Genomic DNA, 21,592 nt, shown 5'->3' with positions numbered 1-21,592 from the left:
AAATCATTGCAGTGGCAAGACACATGCAAACTTGGTAAGAAAGAAGGATGCTGGCAAATTGTGGAAGAATTGCTGCCTATAGCAATTCTTGTAAAAATTATCACTTCGTAACCTGAAGATGCACTGATGTTACCCAAAGTCTACCTGGTGCTACATGGACCTCTCAGAAAGTCTTTAAAGATGATAATATCCCAACAACATGCAAATTGAATTTAACAAGTCTACAGAACTATTGAGTAATTTGGTGTGAGTCCAGCAATTCTGCTTTCTCACCAATTTATTGTTCCTTCAGCACTGGACCTGTGCCACAAACACACAGCTTTATTTCTCAGCATGACCAGAACGCAGTTAAAGAGACAGGTTCAGCAACAGGCCAGATATAAATGAATGATCTGAAAAGGAGGAGCCACCAGCAAATAAGAGGAAAAGCCATGATCTTATTTTCTTGATCCCAGCTCCTTTTCAGTAGCAGTGGAAGTTCGAGGTTTTGTATGTCCTCCTCAAGGAACAGACACTTTAAAAAACCTAATGATTTTCTGAGTTGTTGAACTGTAAATGCAGCTCGCTTCTACACAGATAGCTAAATTAGTTAGAAACAGCCCTAATCATCCCAGGAACAAGCATTGTGTTATGTGACCTGGATTTTTTTCAGATACAAATCATGTGATAAATCACAAATGATTCATTTGTTGGAAGTGGTCTCAGTTTTAATTAGACACAAGAACCTAGAGGCATTTTCATAAGGTGTGTAGGGATTCAAGCATTAATACTTTATTGACTGCTTACTGTTTCTCAGATTCATAAAAAAGGACATACTAATAAAACCAACTTCTTGATTATGTCATAGCTTCAACCAAATACATTCAGTAAACTGCTTAGTGCTGCTGCCATGTGTGATGATTTTCTTTATTTCTGGACATAGAACTTAGGTCCCTTTATCTGTTTCTTGAGGAACTAAAGAATTGTTTTTACTCATGTTTCTTCTGTAGCAGTTATCCAGAATTTTCAAGTAAATGCTTGTTGCTCCAGTACTCTGCCCACACTTTCCCAGTATATGGTCGCATATCTGCTCTAAAGGATTAACTCTAGCAAGTTTGTCAACTTTATCCTCAGCCTAATACTGGAGAAATAGAATCACAAGGAAAAGATAAAAGCTTTGGATTCTGCTTGAGAGGAAAATAAATTTTTGTTTCACAGACATATGCTTTTGTTTCAGTAGAAGGAAACATCCTAGATCATATTGCTATGTCAGAAATGACTGTGACCTCTCCATAGCTGCTGTCCCACTCCAGTATCTAGCTCTCTGCTTCCCACAGTGGCCAAATAAGTTTGTATTTCTAGGCGTGCTAACTTAGAAAAATCATTACTTTCATCAAGCATTGAAAGCAGTATTTTGCATGTATCCACAAGATGGTGAACTATTACCTGAAAACTTCGTGCATAGCGAGCCAGATCAAGTCAGAATCATTCATTCTGTATAGAAAGAGCTAAATATATTTAATATGCTTAAATACCACAGCCAAAAAGGACATTCATGATGTAGCAGGTTTTTCAGGGTTCCTTTATGTCAGTCGTTCAACACAAATAAATACTTTTCATTTATAAAAACCTTTGTAGGTCACCTTTTAGATTGGTATGTTTTGAAACACTTTGAGTACATGCAAAAATTCTACTCTCTGTAATTAACCATCTGTTGAGTTTCCTACTCTTCATGATGTAGCTGCTGAGAAAACAAATTTCACAAGTTAGCTGAATTTTTACAGTTAAAATGTTAAAATGTCAAAATATCTTGGTCTTTATTATGGAAACACTGAAAGAGGTAACTTAAAGTTAATGCAGGTAACATCTATGCGGGCATGATATATCTTAAGCTATAGCTTTTATACTACCAAATTAGAAATCCTTATAGATGCAGCTTCAAAAGAAACTTGAAAAATCTACAAAATGTTACAAAATTATCATAACCTTGTTCCTTAGTTATATGACAACTTAATAGGCATTCTTTCCACTGGAATCTGTGTACTTTTATGGGGAAACTGTGATGCAATTAAGTAACAGGTAGTATTAGTAGTATCAGAAAAAAAATAATACAGTTTTAGTGTAAGGAACATAATGATTTCTAAAAGGAATTGGATCCAACATCCATCTGGTCCATTATCACTGAGTGTGGCCAGTAGCAGATGCTTCAGGAAGAAGGTGTAAGATTTGTAGCAGGATAGCCTGTCTGTCTGCAGATTTTCATCTTGCTGTGATTGTGGGGATGAGTCTAAGTTCTGAAACAGAAGATTTAAAATTCTTCCCCCAAAATCATTGTATGTCATCATTTCTAAATGTTCTTGAAATCCATACAAGTGTTTGTTACGTGAGCAACCATTCTGGCTTTTTCTGGCAATGTGTTTCATTATATGCCTTTTAAACCACTATTTTATTTTATTAAATATGAATTTATTAAGTGTGAAAATTTATCAAAATTTCAAGTCATTAAGTTCTTGTTTTTTAGTTACAGAACATAAACCATCTTTCCTTTTATTATTTTTTTTCATATTTCCCCATTTATCTGATTTCAAAATATCTTATTCTTTTTATAATTTTTTTCTAACCACTTAACAGCTTTTATGGTCTTTTGGGAATTTTTTTAAACTTATCATTATATACAAAGCTTTTAACCATGTACTCTCCTATCTGCAATTTTGAAGTCTCCCATTATGCATTTAGAGGATTCAAATTCAAAATGAATAAATGTGATGTTACTAGTTGGATGATTATTTTATTCATCAAAAAAGGGGATAACATAGGATGACAGACAAGGATATTAATATTTGGGATACAAAATCTGATAGTGTTGTATCAGAAAATGGTATTAATTTCAATGATCAGGGAGATAGTGCTTTTTTAAATAAGAAGAAAACCATATGTGAATAGAAGATGATGGATTTTTTAAACTATTTCTAGAGTGTTTATTGTGCTACCACGTGATCATTAATACCCTTTTTAAAGTAGTGTGCTTTTAGTAACTTTTTTAATGTTTATACATTTTTTTACTGTACCTATATAAAAAGTTAACTATTAACATTGTCTTGTGTTCTTAAGTAATGCATTATAGGGTTTTTTTTTTAAGTTTAACTAGAATTTTTACTCAAACAAATAAGCTATGATGGATTTCAAATAACTTATCTTTTTTGCTCTTTCTCCAAAGAGAATCCTTTGGCTTTAGAAAATCTCTTGTTTAGTTATGATTTAATTCTCAGTGTGTCTTCAAATTAGAAATAAAATGTGTAATTTTTCATGGAAGTTTTACATTTGAGTACTCTAGCTTAGAATCAGACAACCTGATGGTGCCACACCATTTTTTTTTCTGAGATGTGGAGCTAACCAACAGGAAGCATCTTAAACTATTTTAGTCTGGGCTCTCAGCCTGGTTCTTAGTCAGAATAAGGTGCCCTGAATTCCTTATAGAATCATAGAATCAATTAGATTGGAAAAGACCCTTAAGATCATAGATCTGTATTATGCATGACAATCGGACCCTCTTATTTAAAGCTTTCCAGTTACCCAATTTTAAACCTTACTTTAATTTATTTTCTGTTCAAACTCCTGAACCAGCTAGCTCGATGTAGTATGTGAGCTCCTCTCAGATATTCTTTGAGCAATATACTTAGCACCTTACAGGTATGGCTTAGCTTGTCTCATTCCCGTCCTTTGTGCTGCCTGTGCTTAGTTAGACCTCCCGTGGGAGTGTCAGGGGCTGTGGCGAGGGAAGCGAGCAGAGACAGCAATTGAGATTGAGGTGAGTTTTGAGGGGTCTGGAATGGGCATGTGGTGGGTCCAGATTGCTTGCTATTAAACGATGGAGTAAATTAACCAACAGTTAGTCTGTAAGAATTCATTGCTGGTTTATATTTTGCATTATCTTCATGCAGACTGGTCTGGAAAACTAGACCATGTTATGCTTTGGGTGTGTCATTAACAGCAGTAAAAATTTCCCTGGTGATACAAAAATGTACAGAAGGCTGTTCTCTGTCTAACTTCAGGTATCCAATGTAGGTAGCTGTTATAGGAGGTGGTACCCCCACAAAGTCAATGCATAGAGTTGGGGTTTTCCAGATGTCAGTTCGGAACATCTAAGTCAGAGCCTACATTTGTCCCTTGACTATAGAAGGAGCATGAATTTAATTAGATTGAGCATCTCATGGCACATTGTAACAGCCTGAAACACTGCACATGGCTGTTAAAAAACAGCTTCCAAGAAAGAATACTATGACGATCTTGTCTTTTTTCCCCCTATCCTACACTGGCCTCTTCTACAGGATATTCCTACAATAGAGTCTGCAGCATGTCATGCCACAGCGCTCTCATTTGCAGTTTAGACAAAATGTTGTTTCCTTTAATGGTAAAAAAATACAGTTGCTCACCAATAAGGTAATAGCTGTTTTGTTGAAGTCAGTTCAATAGTGTACTTATTTCTAGGCAACACATTTGAAGCAGTCATGGAAAAACTTGCAATTCTGTACTTTAGAACAGAGAGGTCCAGATCTGGAATATATTGCTTTACAGTAACAAACAAAATCCTCATTTGTTCTTATATTAGACAAACTGGCTTGGTACTAGGAAAAAATATACTATAAGGAGGCAATATGGCCTCATAAATAGAATACTATGAAAAAAAATCTTGATGATAGTTTAATTTGTTTTGGCATATATAAGTCAATAATATGATTATGATATAGTAATGATAACTGGGTGGAACCATTAAAGGCCTGAGAATTTTAGTCTCTGTGTTGTTTTATAGGAAACTGGATGAATAATGAATGTAGTGTTGAAGAGAAAGATTTTCTTTTTAAAATTCTATAGTGCAGCATAATAGTTTAAGAAGGATATTGTGTGCTGGGCACTCTAAACTGATGTCAAAAGCCATGTTCAGGCTGGCAATCACAGTAATACTTCTGCATTTGAAGGTGCAGGTTGTAGCAGTATCTCCATTCCACACCACAGACGTACTCAGATGCAGGTCATGTTTCTCAGTAAAAAGAAATCATGTGTGTACTCATCAAAAATGGTGCCTAATCTGTAGGCAATCAAGAAAATAGTTAATAAAATATTAGCTTGTAAATCAAAGGTATTCTTATCATCTGTAGAACAACAAAAATACTAGTCTCTGCCTGGTTTGCCGTTTCTAATCTAGTTTACCGTACCTTTTAGCAAGAGAGAATGAGAGAAGCTTGCTATTTCAATATTCCTTCAAAGTGAGGATGATTCAATTAAGCTATTAAGCAAAAGTATAGGGTTTTTTTCAAACTTCTTTCACTCAAGGTGTGCAACGGGTGGGTGGGTGCATGCACTGGAACAGTGAAAGCTATGAATTTTGAATGTATAAATTGCTTTGATTTTTTCTTTCATCGGTATTGATGTCAAATTGAACGCTTCCTTCTGTGGAACAGCATATTGCATGCAAGTATTATTACTTTAACAACCCTGAAAAAATTCAGGTGGCCTTGTACTGTAAACCTGCGAGAGTAGAACCCATTAAGTTGGTGTGAGATTGATAAGAAAAAGAGATAAGAGATCATTACAAAAAATCTAACTTGTTTGATGAACATTAAGGAGAAAATAATGTATACTATTCCATTTCTTGGAATCAAGCTAGGAAATCATGTTTAGCATTAATTAAAACTTACGTAATGTCTTTCATTTGAAAAGAGAAGTGTATTAGAAATACTTATTTCTTAGATCTCGCATCTCCGAGATAAATATTATCCCCATTTTCTAATTGAATGTGTATTGCTTAGCAGGAGAGTAGCAGAGCTAGACAGAGAACCAGCAATGCTCACTTCTAGTTCTGTATTTTAGCAGACAGAATGTTGTCCTGAACTTCAAATTAATCACTAGATGTTTAAGATGGGGTAGATGTAATTCTGCAACTCTGTGCAGTTCCTCAGTTAACTGGCAATATAACGGAGCCAATAGGCTGTGCTACTCAGGATGATAAGCATTGAGAAACAGGGTCATTTAGCCCAGATGGAAAGCCAAGCTAAAATAGCTGTGCTGCTTTCAGTGGATGAACTGGAGCATGTAGAGTTGTGTCAAGTCTGTATTGTGCTGTCCAGACAGAAATTTTGAGTTCAGTTCACATTGCTTCCACAGGTTTTCTGACTCACATAAGGTAGCACTGATCTCTGGTCCAACCCTGCTCCTCCTGAACTCAGTTTTACTTTTAGCATGGAGATGAGGTGATCAGCTGATCCAATGCTGAGTGGTTTTGAAAATCCAATTCTTTTTCCTCCATTCTTAAATCCTGATAAATTTATGATAAAATTTTTAATGTATGTTGTAAGTTCTTCTAAGAAAGGACGTTTCCTTACCTTCAAATATTCAGAATATATGGTGCTCTAATCCTGACTGAAGGCATGAGACACTACTCTGGTAAAAATAATAACCAGTCTATCACATTTTTATTGCACTGGTTTAATCAATGCAATTATTTTCACTTATTCCATTGATTCACAGTATATTCATATTTAATGTTCACAGTTCTTTCTGATTTATATCTTTTTCCATGTAATTTCAATGATTACGAGGAATCTCTTGCTTTAATTAATTTACTTGCATTGGAAATTACAACTTTTCATGTAACTGTATTCTCTTGCTACAGATGATCCTGGTCTTTTCATCTATTTCTTTTTGTATCCTGTGTCCCAATTTCCTATTAGAAATATGTTAATCTGTTTCACTCTGCTTCTGACTGTGTTGTAAGTGACTAATAATTTAAGATCTATTATTAGAGCTCACCACACTGTTAGTCAATGTCACATTGTAATTTAAGGCACTGTGAAACTATCTTAGGATATTTTCCTGAAAGCTGTGAGAAGTTATAAGTAGTAACCATATTGATGTTTCGGCCATTTGTAAGGAATTATTTACTTGAATAACTGCTAGGTATTAAGAAAAGTCTAAAATGGACATTTAATTTAAATATTATGTACAAATTGCAAAGCAATTTGGAAATAGATGGTACAGTTTCATGACTTGGACTCCCAGCTACAATAATTAAAGAAGTAATAAAATAAACCTAGTAGGAATACAGTCTAATCAGATATGCAGTATTTTTTCTTCCTGAGTGAGAACTACACTCAGGGATTATATGTGCTAGATTATTCTGCCATGGACTTGATTCATTCAAATATATTTATTATTTCCTTTGTGAAAGTACTTTTGCACCCAAACCATCAATTTAGGGTCCTATTCCTGTAAGCACTGAACAGTTAAGTCACAGTCCATATGCAAGAGACCTATCAATACAGAACTAATACAGACAAAGAGAAAAACAAAGCAGCAGTATAAGCTCATTACAAAACAGCTCTAACTGAAGAACTCAGGTACATGTAGTTGCATGGCTTTCAAGATGTTACTGCTTTCAGCTGTACACTCTGTCCCTATGAAGGCAACTGTCCTGATAGCAGAGGCAACAGATCAGGTTGTGTGTCTGTGCCTACATTTTCATTCTTCAAACCACTTGCTTGGTCAGCATGAGGACACCTACTTTGCACTTAAGTGAAAAGATTATTTTCTGGAAAGGACTCAAGTCGCTGGCCAACTAAGAGTGAATATTGGTATACCGGTGAGCCAAGTACTCTTACTATTGACCTAATTTGCGTTAGTAAAACTGCCCATTTGCAACCACATTTATTCCGGCTCAACTTGAAAAAAACAAGCTATATTAACAAAACATAGCCTGTCTCTATAATTTCTTGCCATTTTCTGCAAATTACGTTGGTTTTAAGTAATACCTTGTCACATCATCAAATCCTTGAATGACATTTATAAGCTAGCAAGCGCAGTTTGGGTTTACGACCATGGCCTTTATGTTTTCAGAATACATGGAGTGGCAATCCTTTTAACTCCATTAATGATTTTTTCATTTTCTTAGGATGTTTATTTTCACTTTAACATATCCATTGTACATGTGACCCTTAGCTGATGATATGAATGGAAAGCACTGTTAGAAATTTCTTGCATTTGTTATCTAAAGTCTCTGAAATTTTTCAGGTTAATTGCCCAGATTCATGACGAGTTGTTGTTTGAAGTAGAAGATTCCCAAATCCAGGAATTTTCAGGTAAATACAATCTCTCTTGCTCTTTCTCCCTTACCCCCTTTTTTTTCCCTATAATGTGTCATTTCTCAGAGGGTAGAGAATTAATGTAACAGGAAGAAGCACACTGATTCTCATGATTAAGAAAATGTATACTAAGCAGATTTTTCTGAATGTTTTCCACCACTGGCTCTTATGTAGATAAAATGTGATATACTCCTCATCTGGAGTTCATCAACATGCTTATTTGTATTTAGTTTTCTCATCAAGATTCCCTCATCCCATGTGTGAATCCTGTAAAGCTAAATAGTAATACTTTCTCCAAGGTTTCAAAGGGTTTTAGAAGGAAATCAGCTTAAAAAGAATGGCTTGGAAAGTAACTTCCTAAATACTTACGACTGGGGCCTGTTACATAAAGTATGAAATTCTTAATGTAAGAATATAATGTACTGTAATTTCCAAGTTAGTTTACTACTTTTTTTATATTAAGAAAGCTTTATGATGGGACTTTCAAGGTTAAGGGTTAGTAGAAGTTTCTGCCTACGTCTTTATCCTCTCATCTGGCTTACTTCCAGACATTATTTCCTAAGCCAGAGTTTGTCTCAGCATCTGGTACAAATTTAGCTAACAAACGAGGGCACATAGGAGGCTGTTGGGTCTCTTCTCCAGTAAGTAGTGGATTTATTCCTGTAGGCACCAACCATTTATTCACAAACTTTGGTCTAGTTTGAAGGTCAACAATACCTTTGGCTAAAACAATTAGAATAATGTTGCAAATATTTTAAATGAACCAATACAAGAAATGTCTTCCATTGTAACCTAAGCATCTAAGAAAAAATTAATTTCACCTCCCTGTGTTGCGTTCATTTAAACAGTATAATTTGCCATATTAGTCTCATTTCATCACTGATACCTCTTGTGAGTATTAGTTCATAATGAGAACATTAAACCTCCATCTAATCAAAACAAAGAACCTGGGAAATATTTAAGTTCAATATATTAGGGGCATTGTAATGAATTAGGTTTATATATTAACATTTGACCTCTAAATACAGGAGTTCAAATCTGGTTTAAATTTAAAAAGCACCATGCAATTTATCAGAGATTGCAGCATCTACTCAGAAAAGGCCAATGTCTAAGAGTGCCATAGTTTCAGAGTTAGAAAGTGTAGTATATTGAATGAAATCTGTAAGACAGCATAGAAGGATTTTTATTATCTTATTTTACATCAATTTGCATTAAGTATAGAGCTAATATTCTACCCAAAAGACAAAAATTATTCATGGTTGTTTATACATATAGAAAATCACAGATTCTACCCTCATCAGGTCAAATTCTGATCTCCGTTACTAGTATGAATTTGTAGTAAATTCAGCAAAATCAATACTTTTCCAGTATAACAGAAAAAACCTCTAGCCATCGTATGAATTATAATTTATCCCACTAGAAAAACATGATGACTAGAGGCTTTTTTCTGAAAACACAAAGAGTCCAGTTCAAATACTCAATATGTGTATGTGTCTGCTCTACACACCACAGTGTAACTAGATCGTGTATCTCCACGTCTAGCTGCAGTGTGCAGAATAAACATACCTGTAAATTCCTTGTTCTACTTCAAAGCTATCACCATGTAATTGAAGCTGCTAAGATGATCTTTAGGAAATGGACCTGGGCAGTCTAGAGGTCTGAGGTACCTTGGAAATTGTCATTGCACTTAACATAGGCTGCCAAGCTTCAGTGTTCAAGATGGAAGTTTGTTTCATTCTGCTGATTGAAGATTGATTTTTAAGTTTGTTTCTACTTCGCCCTAAGAAGCAAAGAAAAGAAGAAAATTCTGCTTTACAATAACTTTCAGATATACTGGCTTACCACAAAACAGAAGAGTGATAAAATGTATTTTCCTTAACACTAAAGACCAACCTAAGACATCCGTTTCCTTCTTCATTTGTTCATTCATTCATTTTCTTCCCCTTTATTCATCACTGGTGAGGCCACACCTGGAGTGCTGCATCCAGTTCTGGGCTGCCCAGTACAAGAGACACATACAAGACTGGAGAAAGTCCAACAAAGTACCACAAAGGTGATGAAAGGACTGGAGCATTTCCTCTATGAGGAAAGGCTGAGAGAGCTGGGACTGTTCAGCCTGGAGAAGAGAAGGCTCAGGGGGATTGTATTAATGTATATACATACCCGAAGGAAGGGGGCATAGAGGATGGAGCCAGGATATTTCCAGTGGTGCCCAGTGACGGGCCCAGAGGCACAGGCACAAAATGAAACACAGGAGGTTCCCTCTGAACATCAGGAAACACTTTTTTACTGTGAGTGTGACCGAGCACTGGCACAGGTTGCCCAGAGAGGTTGTGGAGTCTCCATCCTTGGAGATATTCAAACGCCGTCTGGACACGGTCCTGGGCAACTGGCTCTAGATGTCCCTGCTTGAGCAGGGGGGCTGGACCAGATGACTTCCAGAGGTCTCTTCCAACCTCAGCCATTCTGTGATTCTGTGTTTTGCAAATAGTTTTACTACTGGTAAAAGAACTAATCCAAGTTGTCTTAAAAGTGACTGAAGCTGGCTCTTCCTTCAGTGTCATTAGCGAGGATTTTGCTTGATCTGAATAGGCAGAGAAAGGGTGCATGTGCACTAGTATCTAACTTCCAGTCAGAAGTATGATGATGAAGCACATCTCCCTATTGTCCCCAGTCCATGGTGTGAGCAGTTTTGGTTCACATCACAGAGCAGTCTCAGAGCGGTTGACCTAGATTCCTTTCAGATGAAACTAAATAGGAAGACTGTTTTCTCCTAATCTTTTCCAATTATTTCAGGAGCTGCTAACTAAGATAACAAATTAGGTATGTGAGTTTTAAACAAAAGAAGGAGTGTCAGTAGGATGTGTGCTCCTAATTCACTTTAGTGCTTTGAAAGTCCAAATATCGTTTTCATCCCTTTACCCAAAGTTCTTTCTCCCCTTTTTAAGTCCTTACTCTTCTTACTTTTATTTGCCGATATTCTTTAGCTGTCAGCTTTGTCTTTACATATCTAATAAGCTTTTGTCCATTCAGAAACTTTAAATTACAGAATCTGCTGACTTGCAGTTTCCAGTCTGCAGCTTAATGATCCAGAGAGAAATCTCAGTTGTACAGTCACAAAGCTCAGTAAAGGGAAAGACGTGGACTTAAAGCTAAAGAGTAGTGTTTGATGGTTTTAATGGACTACAGTTCAGCACCGTGTTAGTTTCTTGCATTTAGTGTGATCCAAGAAGCACTGGCCTACTATTCAGTGTGTTTGCATTCTGATTCCAGTCATGCTTCTGATCTACTTTTTCACGAAAGCAACAACAAATATGTGTGTCTCAGTTTTCTTGTTCGCAGAATGGATATGAAATCTTAAAATACTTCTAAGATTTATAAATGAAGAACATAAAGGTAAACAGTATTATTTCAATTAGCTTGTACTACAGAACATAAGCCTTCTCAGCAGCATTTCCCTTATGGAAGTGTCTCTTTTGTATTGTTTTACAACATTAAAATGTGTATTTGCTTCTAAGACTCTCCTGATGGAGGCTGAGAATTGCCACAAGGCAATCATAATGCTGGTATTTTCTCTATTCCTGCTTAGGACTTCATAGGCCACCATAAGAATTTTCAGTACTTTGCAGTATACAGAAATCCAATTTATAGTGCACCTAATAATCTATGCCCAACAGATGATTTTGAATCTCTTGAATTTAATAAACAAGGGGCAAGCAATAAGGTGTTCTTTTTTTCTAATATCTACTTTTGCTCAAAATACTGCATGTAACTTAAGTTAGGTGTTATCTGTATTTTGGAAGAATACCTTCTTCAAACAGAATCCATCACTCACAGTTTACAGTGTGCATATGGTTCACTCTGAATGGACAAGGCAAAACATCATTTATTTATAACAAGGCTTTGAGTGTCCAAGCTTTGACATACTTTGAAATACAATAAAGCATGTACTACTCTGAACTGTGTAATTTTCAACAAAGATATGGCATATTATTTGCCTCAATTCTCTGTTTAGGGCAAGAACAAGACAGCAAGAGAGCTTTTTAAAACTCCTCATTTTCTATTAAAGGGTGCCTGGAGAGATTAAATCAAAACATTTGGCAGAAATTGGTTTGGTTTTGGCAGAAGACTGTCAGCTTTGCCATCAATAATCTGCCTGGTTTCTAGCCAGCTTGCCTGTCTGGCTTCCTCACATCCTGAGCTCTCCAGCAGCCCAGGAAGCAGAAAGGCAGATGATATTTTGGGAATGCTAAAAACTGGGCTCTTGGATCTGAGAGAGCTCAGCATCTCTGAATTCTGAAGTCTGTGTAATCAGGTAGATATACTGTCCCCAAATCAAACTGTGAGTCTGGCTGGGGACTCTGGCAGGGTATTCAGGAATTGCAGAACCCAATTTTTCATTTTGTGGAGACTATTTCTGAGACTACCTCTCCATGCTCTGTTTCAAATGCCTCTTTGCCCTTAGATTATTCTGAATACATTACTGCTAAAAGGCGGAATACACTTTGGGGTGAAGAAATGCAGAATAATTATTTATTTTTTACAGTACAGGGTTACCCGTAGTTACAATTGTAAGATCTGGCTTCTGATGTGTATTCCATATATACCTGGTGGATTTGAAAGGTGAACTTTGCCAATGGTGATTACTGTGGATTGTTCCCTGTCACTATGCTTGCTTAGCTGCATCCATTAGTGAGAAGCACAATTAAATGAAAGACACTTAGTACTTGAAATAACATATTTTTGTAGAAATATGTGTATTCGAGTACTTTGTGTTCAATATCACAGTGCATTAGGGCAATTTTTAAAGGTGGGTTTTTTTAGAACTCATTTATAATCATACATCACTGATAGAATTAAAGAAGTTAATTTCTGCATCCGTTCTTATATTTGGTACATGTAAAAAACACAGTTTTAGACAATTTTTCTGATATTTTACCACGTATAAAATATTTCAGCTGAAGTACTTACTTTAAATGTAAGAACACCAAAAGGACCAGTCAAAGTAAAAAAATCAGAATAAACTAAGCCTATTTATTTTGATATTAAGATCAGTTAAGATTATTACTACCTAAAGAACAGTATCTTAGATTTTTTTAAAATTTGCCACTACAAATTTTTGGCTTATGTACAAATTCCATGAATTTTCATTTTACTCTGCTACAGTTTCCCACTTAATGGGTACTGAGGCAGCTGCATAAAAAAGTGCACATGTTCAAAAGGGGACTCAAGTAACAGAAGGACAAAAGAATGAACTGTCATCACAAGTTAGTGACATTTTCTGTCCTCTGAGCTGCCTTTTTCGAACTTGAAAAACACTGGTGCATAAACTAAAGATGCCTCCAGATAGCTTTCAATTTGCAAAAATCCGTATTCCATAGATCATATGTCTCGCCAGCTTTGACATGTTTCTGGAGTCATAATTTCATAGGTGAGTGAGCTTGAAAAATGTCTTCGGTTCGATAAGGACAAATAAGCTTTTGTTCCACAGTAGATGCGTGTCTTTGCTCCTATTCACAACACTTTCAATAAGCATATTTATTCTGGCCAGTATCAATAAAATCTAATATATGTTAAAACATGTTAAAATTTCAGTTCCTCTGTGATCTCTTTGCTTTGCTGTCACCATTTTTTTTTAATACATAATATTTTAACATGACAAACTTAGCACTTACAAAGCATTCCAGGATGAGTATAATCAACAGATCTCATAATTGCTAACTATGGGTTTTGAAAGATAAGTTGCAAACATTGGGAGAACAGCATTTTACAGATGCCATTGCAGTATATGGCTGGCTGCATAGGAACATTTTAAAATTAATAATTTATGTGCCCTAGATATACTAGATTCTTGACTGAACAGAAATAATCATTATCCCAAAAGCCTCCAATCTAAATCTTAGAAAAGAAGCAAAAAATTAAGAGTGGTGGAGACAGATCTATTTAAACATTGTGGTCACTTTTGTTAGTGACCACACTCTGTAATGTATATGAGATAAAGAAGATGCAGTTGTGTATGTCTGGATTGTTTATTTTGAGCCTTGAGAAAGAGGAGAGTTTTCAAGGAGATTTGAGAGAGTAGTGAGAGAATCAGATATTATATACATAGGACTAAAGGGGACCTCTCCTGCGATTACATACCACCATGCCATATGGTCTCTTTTATAAATGATCATCTCCATATGAAAAATTACTCCCACTGGGAGACTGTTCCAGAATTTCATCTCTCGAAAATCTAGAACTTTAAATTTCCAGCCTAAATGTATTCAGCCAGTTTACCTATTTATTTTTGTGCAAAGGCTGTCATTTAGTTTAAATGCTTCCTTCTTCACTGTTGACTGTCTCAACCGACTACTGAACAGGAATGGTAATCCAGCTGCTTTTTCTTGATATTTCTGTTATTGTTACATATTTATTATTTCATTCAAAATCTGTTGTAAAGTAGATGTGGGCAAATCTTTTGGATACTTGCAAAGGTATGATTTCAGAAGGCTGAAATGCAGGCAAAACAACTTCAGATTGCTTGCAATGAATGGTTTTACTATGCCACCCACCAAACTCTGGGAAGAGATGGAGAAGTCAGTATGACATGGGAAAGAGAACAGGGAGTCAAACTCACACAGAAAAAAATAATGAAGAAAATGGAGCAGACCCATGGAGAGTTTTTTAATGGGTTGTCAAAGTGAATGAGGAACCATTAGGTTTGTTCACTGATGTGGCCACTTTAATCTGTGCTTTTTAAAATTAAGAGCAGTTAAGAATGCAGCAGAATTCTGATTGTGCCAAATGCCTTAATGTGAAAACTGTGTGAACCAACAGAGCAAGGTGTTGCAATCATCGCTGCCATCATGAATCCCCTTTTGGGGATAACAGTTGTATGGGAGAGAACTAGTCAAATTCAGAGGTCTAGAGAACTAGGGGAAAACTGGTCTAACTCAGTGCATATGCAGACAGCACCCTTTATCATACTGCTCACATCTTTCAACCCATGAATCGATGCCGCTGACTCGTGCTCCATCTTTTGTTGCCCGTTGGAGCTCTTTTTGTCAAAAAGACCTATTCCTCCTGTTGCCCTGATGCTCTATTGCTGTTTATTTGTCAAACAGCTCAAAAAATGTTAAGTTGCACAGAGTTGAGCGTGCCCTTCATAAGTGCTTTAGTGGAACATACAGAGCTGAGTGATTCTGCATAAGAAGTGCGGAATCCAGATGTTAGGCTCTCACAAAAGCTTTGTGCAGTCGTAGCCTAGTGGGGAGCTTACCGACGGAAAAAATGTTTACCCAGGGACTGACTGGCAATCCACTTAGCCTTCTGAAGGCACACCACCTGGTTGAAGTGCCCCGACGTCTGCTACATTGCTGACCTCCTGGAGCTGGCAGCTTGTTTAAATTCAGAGTGGGCTTCTCAAGGTGGAGGCAGTCCAACACTCCTCTATTAATAGCCACGTTGACTTGGACTGGATTTTAAATGGATAATTATTTAGGCGAGCACTTCCCCTTTCATAATGTGTGGTTGCAATGTCTGTTTGTTCTCTCCCAAAACAATGCTATATCCTACTCCGGGCCATGAACTACCTCAAATCTAACATAAAGCAAATATATAGGTGTAGCTGTACATAGATGTGTCAACAAATGTCTCGTTTTCCTCAGCCTTGGCACTTCAGCCGCTGATCTTTTGAGTTATTGCATAATTTGGACTTCATGGAAAATCTTATGACAGCTCATTAGCACACAAGTCTGAGTGAGCCAACATGGTCTGAGCACTCCACTTCTGTTGGCAGAAGCTAGTTATCCTCATCGTTATTATCAAGCCAGCCTCAGTGTCACAGATGTGACACAAAACAGTACATACTACTCTTCATTGCTGGCATCATTAGAAAAGGTTTCAGCAGGAGCCAGAGCAACAACCATACGCAGGTTCCTAGAGTTCTTGTTGCTCCTTTGCATCTAACCTCAGCTGCAAAAGAACTGTGATGTGCATCGAGGGATAACTTCAAAGAAAGCTTCTAAGTAATCATGTGGTTTCCGGTCTAGCAGTTATCACCACATATTGCATACCCTGGTATTTCTCAAGTCTGAGGCACATGACAACATGTATTACTTAGTCAGCCATCCTGTCAGAGCAATGGAGGTTGCTCAATAACTTTTATTCTGGGGCTGCCTGGAATTCCTATTTCACTTTCACTAGCCAAAAGTTACTTCTTTTTTAAAAGCTGTTTATCCATTGAATCTCTCTTTGTTTTTTATTAGAACAATATTGTGTTGCAGCAGCTTGTTTGTCAAGCAAAACACTAATTGGCAGGACCATGGATGACATCTCTGATCCCAAATGATTGATTAGGAATAATTATAGATGCACTTTTACAGTAACAGTGAGCATAGTGTTATGACATGATGAGTTGTTAAGTTACATAAATAGTACTGAAGTTTAATTGTTTAGATTCTTGATAGCTCCAGTATAACACAGGGAAGATTTTTTTTTTTAATTGGCTCTGATCTTTTTACTTTGAAGAATAAGATATTTTAGAGAGTTCAGACTTCTAGTATATTTTTTCCTAGCTTATTTTTTTTTAGATTGAGTTTTATGGCTGTACAAGAAAATTAAAATATATAAAATGTCACCAAACATATAGTTAAGAGTACTGAACTTGAAAGCTCAGAAATACAGCACTCAGACATGGTGTACCTCTATATAAAATACATTAGTGCTGTACTTCTGTATTGATGGGATATAGAAGTTAAATAATTCTCCAAATTTCACCCTAAAATCCAATTTAAAATAAGGGATTGAACCTTCCACAAAAGGTAAAATTTAACTTAAAAAGAATATCTGAAGAAATGGTAAATGGTTAAATATTTTTTTTATGTAGAAATGCCAGTATTATGTAACAGAATATAAAGCATGTGATTTTTTTTTTTCCTATATAACAATTCTAACATGGAAAATAAAGCTGTAGGGTTTCAAATTTACCTTACAGCACTGGTAAAAAGAACAATGGAGTCCCTTCAGCAAACCACAGCCTTGGAAGTTCCACTAAAGGTAGGGACAATTCTAGATTTCCATTACCATCTCAGGCATGCTCAGTTTTGTATGTTATTGTCATCATATTAAGAATCTAGAGACAACTATTTTGCCTTTCATTTCAACAGTTTCACTTTCATATTTGCAGGTAATTGCTTTTTTAAATTACTATAAAAATTCTAAAGGAAAATAACTGAAAGAAACTCAACCTCCATTTTGGAAAGTGTGATTGTCTTCTACTCTTTGTCTTAGCAATGTAGTATGGTAATTTCAAAATCTATTTCATTCATTGCCATGGAATTTCTCTTGGGTGTGGTAGAGTGAGAAATATGTGCCTTTAATAGGCTTTCTAAATGTGCCAGGCATTCATTACTGCTGAAAAATTATTGCAAAAGATCTTTCTTCAGTAATTTTCACTTAGAAAATTGGTCTTTTTAACATTTCCATGTGGATGCCTAACACATAAAGCAGACAAAATCATTGGTCACTGTTTAAAGTATAGGACATCATCTACTGGAACAACATCTGTAAAAACTGAGTAGATAGATAGCTACACAACTGTTGTATCTACCTATGTTTTGGACCTAATTGTAAGTATTTTGTAAAATAATTATATTTTTCTCTCTACAAGATGGGTACCCTTCACCCTAGCCTACCACTCAGCTTTTGTTGCTTAATAAAGGGCTATAGTTCCTGGGAATCCCTAAACTTACTAAGTGAGCAACAGTCCAAGGGTTTCCTGTTTCCTAAGAAATGGAGTACTTGGTGTTTCTAGATCACTCATTCAGCAGTATTACTGAACAAGATTTGGGGACAGAAAAAGTTTATTCTATTTATTTCAGAAATGGTTACAACATACAGACTTGCACTAATGGAAACGGTTGGACAAGAAAACTACTAGATAAGTTCTAGCTTATATTTCGTCCTCCAGATCTTCTCTATCTATTTCAGCATCTCAGCCACTTTGTGAGGCTTTCTCTGGAGGTCTTGGAGTTACATATTTCTGGGTCCTTACGAAGCCCATCTTTCCCACAAAAGCTGAGAGAGGATAAGGAGGTGTGTCTGAGATCTAAATTACTCTTTCTCCTTCCCACACTGGAATCCCCCCCTCGCTGTTCACTTAACCCTTGTAAGAACTTGCACTCCTGTTTCCCAGATTTGGTCAAGTGAGACCTTTTGGCCATACTGGGATTATACATTTCTTGCACTGACACTCCCAAGCTTTATAAACTGCACTTCTATAGATTGCTTACATTGTAAGCAATGTTACTTTGCATTGTACACCTGTGCTTGCCTAGCTTCTTCTGTTAGAAATTCCTTGAAAAAAGAACCAAGACTGTTTTTCAAGGTATACTACATCTAAATATTTTTAATGACAGTATTAGACACCTGGCACTTAGGCTGCTGTAAGGTTATTAAAATAATCAAATATGGTGTTACTGATGGTATATAAAGAGAATAGCAACACCATAGTCCTTCCTTGATAGTTTTAGGAGACTGGTTTTGGTAACTTTGTCAGAGACAACATCGTTCATACTTTGCCTGAGGAAGTCATTGCCATGAAATAAAATATGAACAATTTAATAGGTTTCTGAGAAAGACAAATGTTTACGTGGTTAATGAGAGTGTTCATAGTTACATGGGCAGAATATCGTTTTAGTGTTATATATTTCACACTAACCGTTAACTGGCAGAAGGTTTTAATGTCCTTTGGACAAAATGGGACACACCATCTTAGAACACAGTTTCTTTCACCTTTGCCTAAGGTGTCTAGTATCACACTCTGACAAATTCATCTCGATGCATTAGCAAATGGATTCAATATATCGTTCCTATGAGAATAGTAATTCTCTGTTAAACGACAACTACATTTTAATAGGTGAAAAGAAACACATTCTTAGACTATAGGTAGTTGTCTGGGGTTTTCAAAGATTAGGGCGTTTTAATAGGCAGTAGAAGTATTTGGAGATACATGTTTTATTACCCTTGTTTTGGTCTCCTTTTCCTGAGCAAATCACTGTAGAAGTCATGACATACTTTTACTCCTGCTGCACATTAGACTACATGCATCATGAAGATACTTCATCTTCCTCTGAAGAATCACGAATGGATCAATGGCAGGGGCCAGATAGAAAACATAAAGTATCAACAGCTTGATCTCAGCAAAGAAATTGAGAGTGATCTTTTAAAAAAACCTATTTTTGTTCATGTTGTTTACCCTTCTATACAGTAAGAATATGTCTTTTAGGATTAGCGATGTTGAAGATAAAAAGATTTTTGTGAAATGCTCCTGCTCTCCTTCAGCACACGTACTTCAACTAAATATGTATTATGTGCTCTGTTAATATGAATATTATTTTTTTAATATGGAGAAAAAATGTCACTAAAGTAGAGCACACATACAGTCTTAATAGGGAGAGACTTCTTTTTCTTCTTTGAGGAAAAGGATGCTTTATCTTTGAAGTAGTTTCTTTTCCAAAATATAGTCCTTGCTAATGAGGCAGCTTTCATGTCAGAAAATCTACTGTGTAACAGAGCACCAGTAACTGCAAAACAAACTGAAATAAAACCAAAGCAACAACAAAAATACCCTAGAATTGGAAAAGTGGATGGTAAAAACCACCTAGTATCTTTATGCATTACTGACAAATTGCTGATTATAAACACTCTGATTTTGTAGCTCTTTTGAAAAGCGTAATAAGATGAATTTTGCTTTAGCATATTCTTTGCAATTCAGTAACATGTATTTGCAATTTCAAAACTGAAGGTTAGTCTTAAGGTATTTTAATCAAAATTGTAGTGATAATTAAGTATTAATAGACATGAAGAACATTTCATATTGGATAGGCATTTAATCTAGAGCAGTATCAACATCCAAGGGGAAAAGCAAAAATAGTAATCTTGCTATGTGCGATGTGTTTGTTTGTTTAAATTTTTATATTTTTTTTCTGACAGGTTCCCTTGAAAGTGATTCTTACCACTGGGAAATCATGGGGGTGTATGACAGAATTGCAGGAGATGTAAAGCAGTCATCGGGGATGTTATTCAGTACCCGTACACCTCATTGGCCTATGCTGATTCCTCACTGAATCACTAGGCAACAGCGCTGCTGGATCTTTCATAAGCACCTAATACTCTGCATGTGAATTTTTTTACTTCATTTTGTCTGTAGCCCTAGGCAACAGCAGTGAGATAAAACTGGTTTTTACCAGTTCATTGTGTTTCCTTTAGCCAAGGTAACCAGCAGGGAGCTGCTTTTGTTCAGAGCTAAATTACTACATGTAAGAAATGAAGCAAGACAATATTAACCCTTTGGGAACACGACAAATATATTTGAGTTAGATGGATGTTTAAACTTTAATGTTAAATATTTTGTGAAGTGTCTATGTAAAAATACTTCTAATCTGGCACTATTTGAACTGTATCAGCAAGGGCTGAACTGTTGTGTTCAGTTTATTTTATATTTTGTGAGTAGAAGGCAGCTGCTTGGTTTGCATCACGCATTAAATGTCACGTTCCACAGACTTAGAAAAAGAGTTTTTTGGAAATGAAGAGTCTCCACCTTAATTTATATTTAGGATTTTGGAGCAAAACAGGTAAACAAAACTGGATGCCTAAATGCATTAAAAATAACCAGATTGTTTTCAATTCAATTAGTTTCAAACTCAGTTTGTATACTGTAGCGTTAGCATACTTTAGAGGAAGTATTATAGTCTTGCCTGATATATTATTTTTATTACTGATGTAATGCTAAATATTGTTTAAATAAATTTTAGGATTCAGCCTTATACTTTTTAGGATTCAGGCTTCTACTTTAATGTTTGGATTTGTTATTGATATTTTGGTGTTCTGTAGAGTTTATTCTTTAAATGAGTTTGTTTCATAACATTACTGGTTGCTGAATTCTGCCTCCGTGCTTGTGGAATATGAAACTGTCCTCAAAGTCTACTAATTATTTAGAAGTCAAGCACAAAACTTTCAAGAGGCATTCAGTATCTTTCAACATTAGACCTCAAATGATAGAAGTAATATAATTTGAATTTTAAAAGTGCATAGTTACAAATTTTGCAGCAGTTTTAATTTGTATCATTAAACAGTTCTGCATTGTGCTTGAAGGCATTAAACATTGTTTTCTTATGTTGCATATTAATCATACGTAACCTGTCAGCTGAAGTGAGTCAGTCGTTTCTAAAAATTGATTCTTATAGTTATAAAATTAGCAGTGGTCATGTAAGCAAAATCAGAACCTTCTACATAGTAATTGGGGCTTGGCTCTTTGGTTGGAGGAGAGTCCAGCCTGCACCAGGTCATGCAAGCAGAGGGTCTGATTCGACCTTTCCGACAGAGAAGAGGTTGCACGAATTTTCTTCTGCTTTTTCCCATTTTCAAGCCTTCTGTGTTTGCAATGGCACTGAATAAGTGTGAAATGTTCTACTCTCTCATCTGTTTCACTCCTC

The 21,592-nt window shown here is 35.9% G+C and overlaps 1 protein-coding gene across 1 annotated transcript in view; it reads left to right on the top strand.

The window, feature by feature from the left end:
• The window catches only part of POLN (DNA polymerase nu), a 107,586-nt gene extending 86,356 nt beyond the window's left edge, over positions 1-21,230 (top strand). Inside the window, exons 22-24 of the mRNA XM_030028853.2 lie at positions 8,044-8,111; positions 17,092-17,153; positions 20,091-21,230. Coding sequence (XP_029884713.1) covers positions 8,044-8,111; positions 17,092-17,153; positions 20,091-20,159 — 199 coding nt within the window. The 3' untranslated portion in view covers positions 20,160-21,230. The remainder of the gene's footprint in view (positions 1-8,043; positions 8,112-17,091; positions 17,154-20,090) is intronic.
• The last annotated feature ends 362 nt before the right edge of the window (positions 21,231-21,592 follow it).

The sequence above is a fragment of the Aquila chrysaetos genome, chromosome 1, assembly GCF_900496995.4.
Source record: "Aquila chrysaetos chrysaetos chromosome 1, bAquChr1.4, whole genome shotgun sequence".
NCBI lineage: Eukaryota > Metazoa > Chordata > Aves > Accipitriformes > Accipitridae > Aquila > Aquila chrysaetos.
This window is presented reverse-complemented; position numbering and strand designations above follow the sequence as displayed.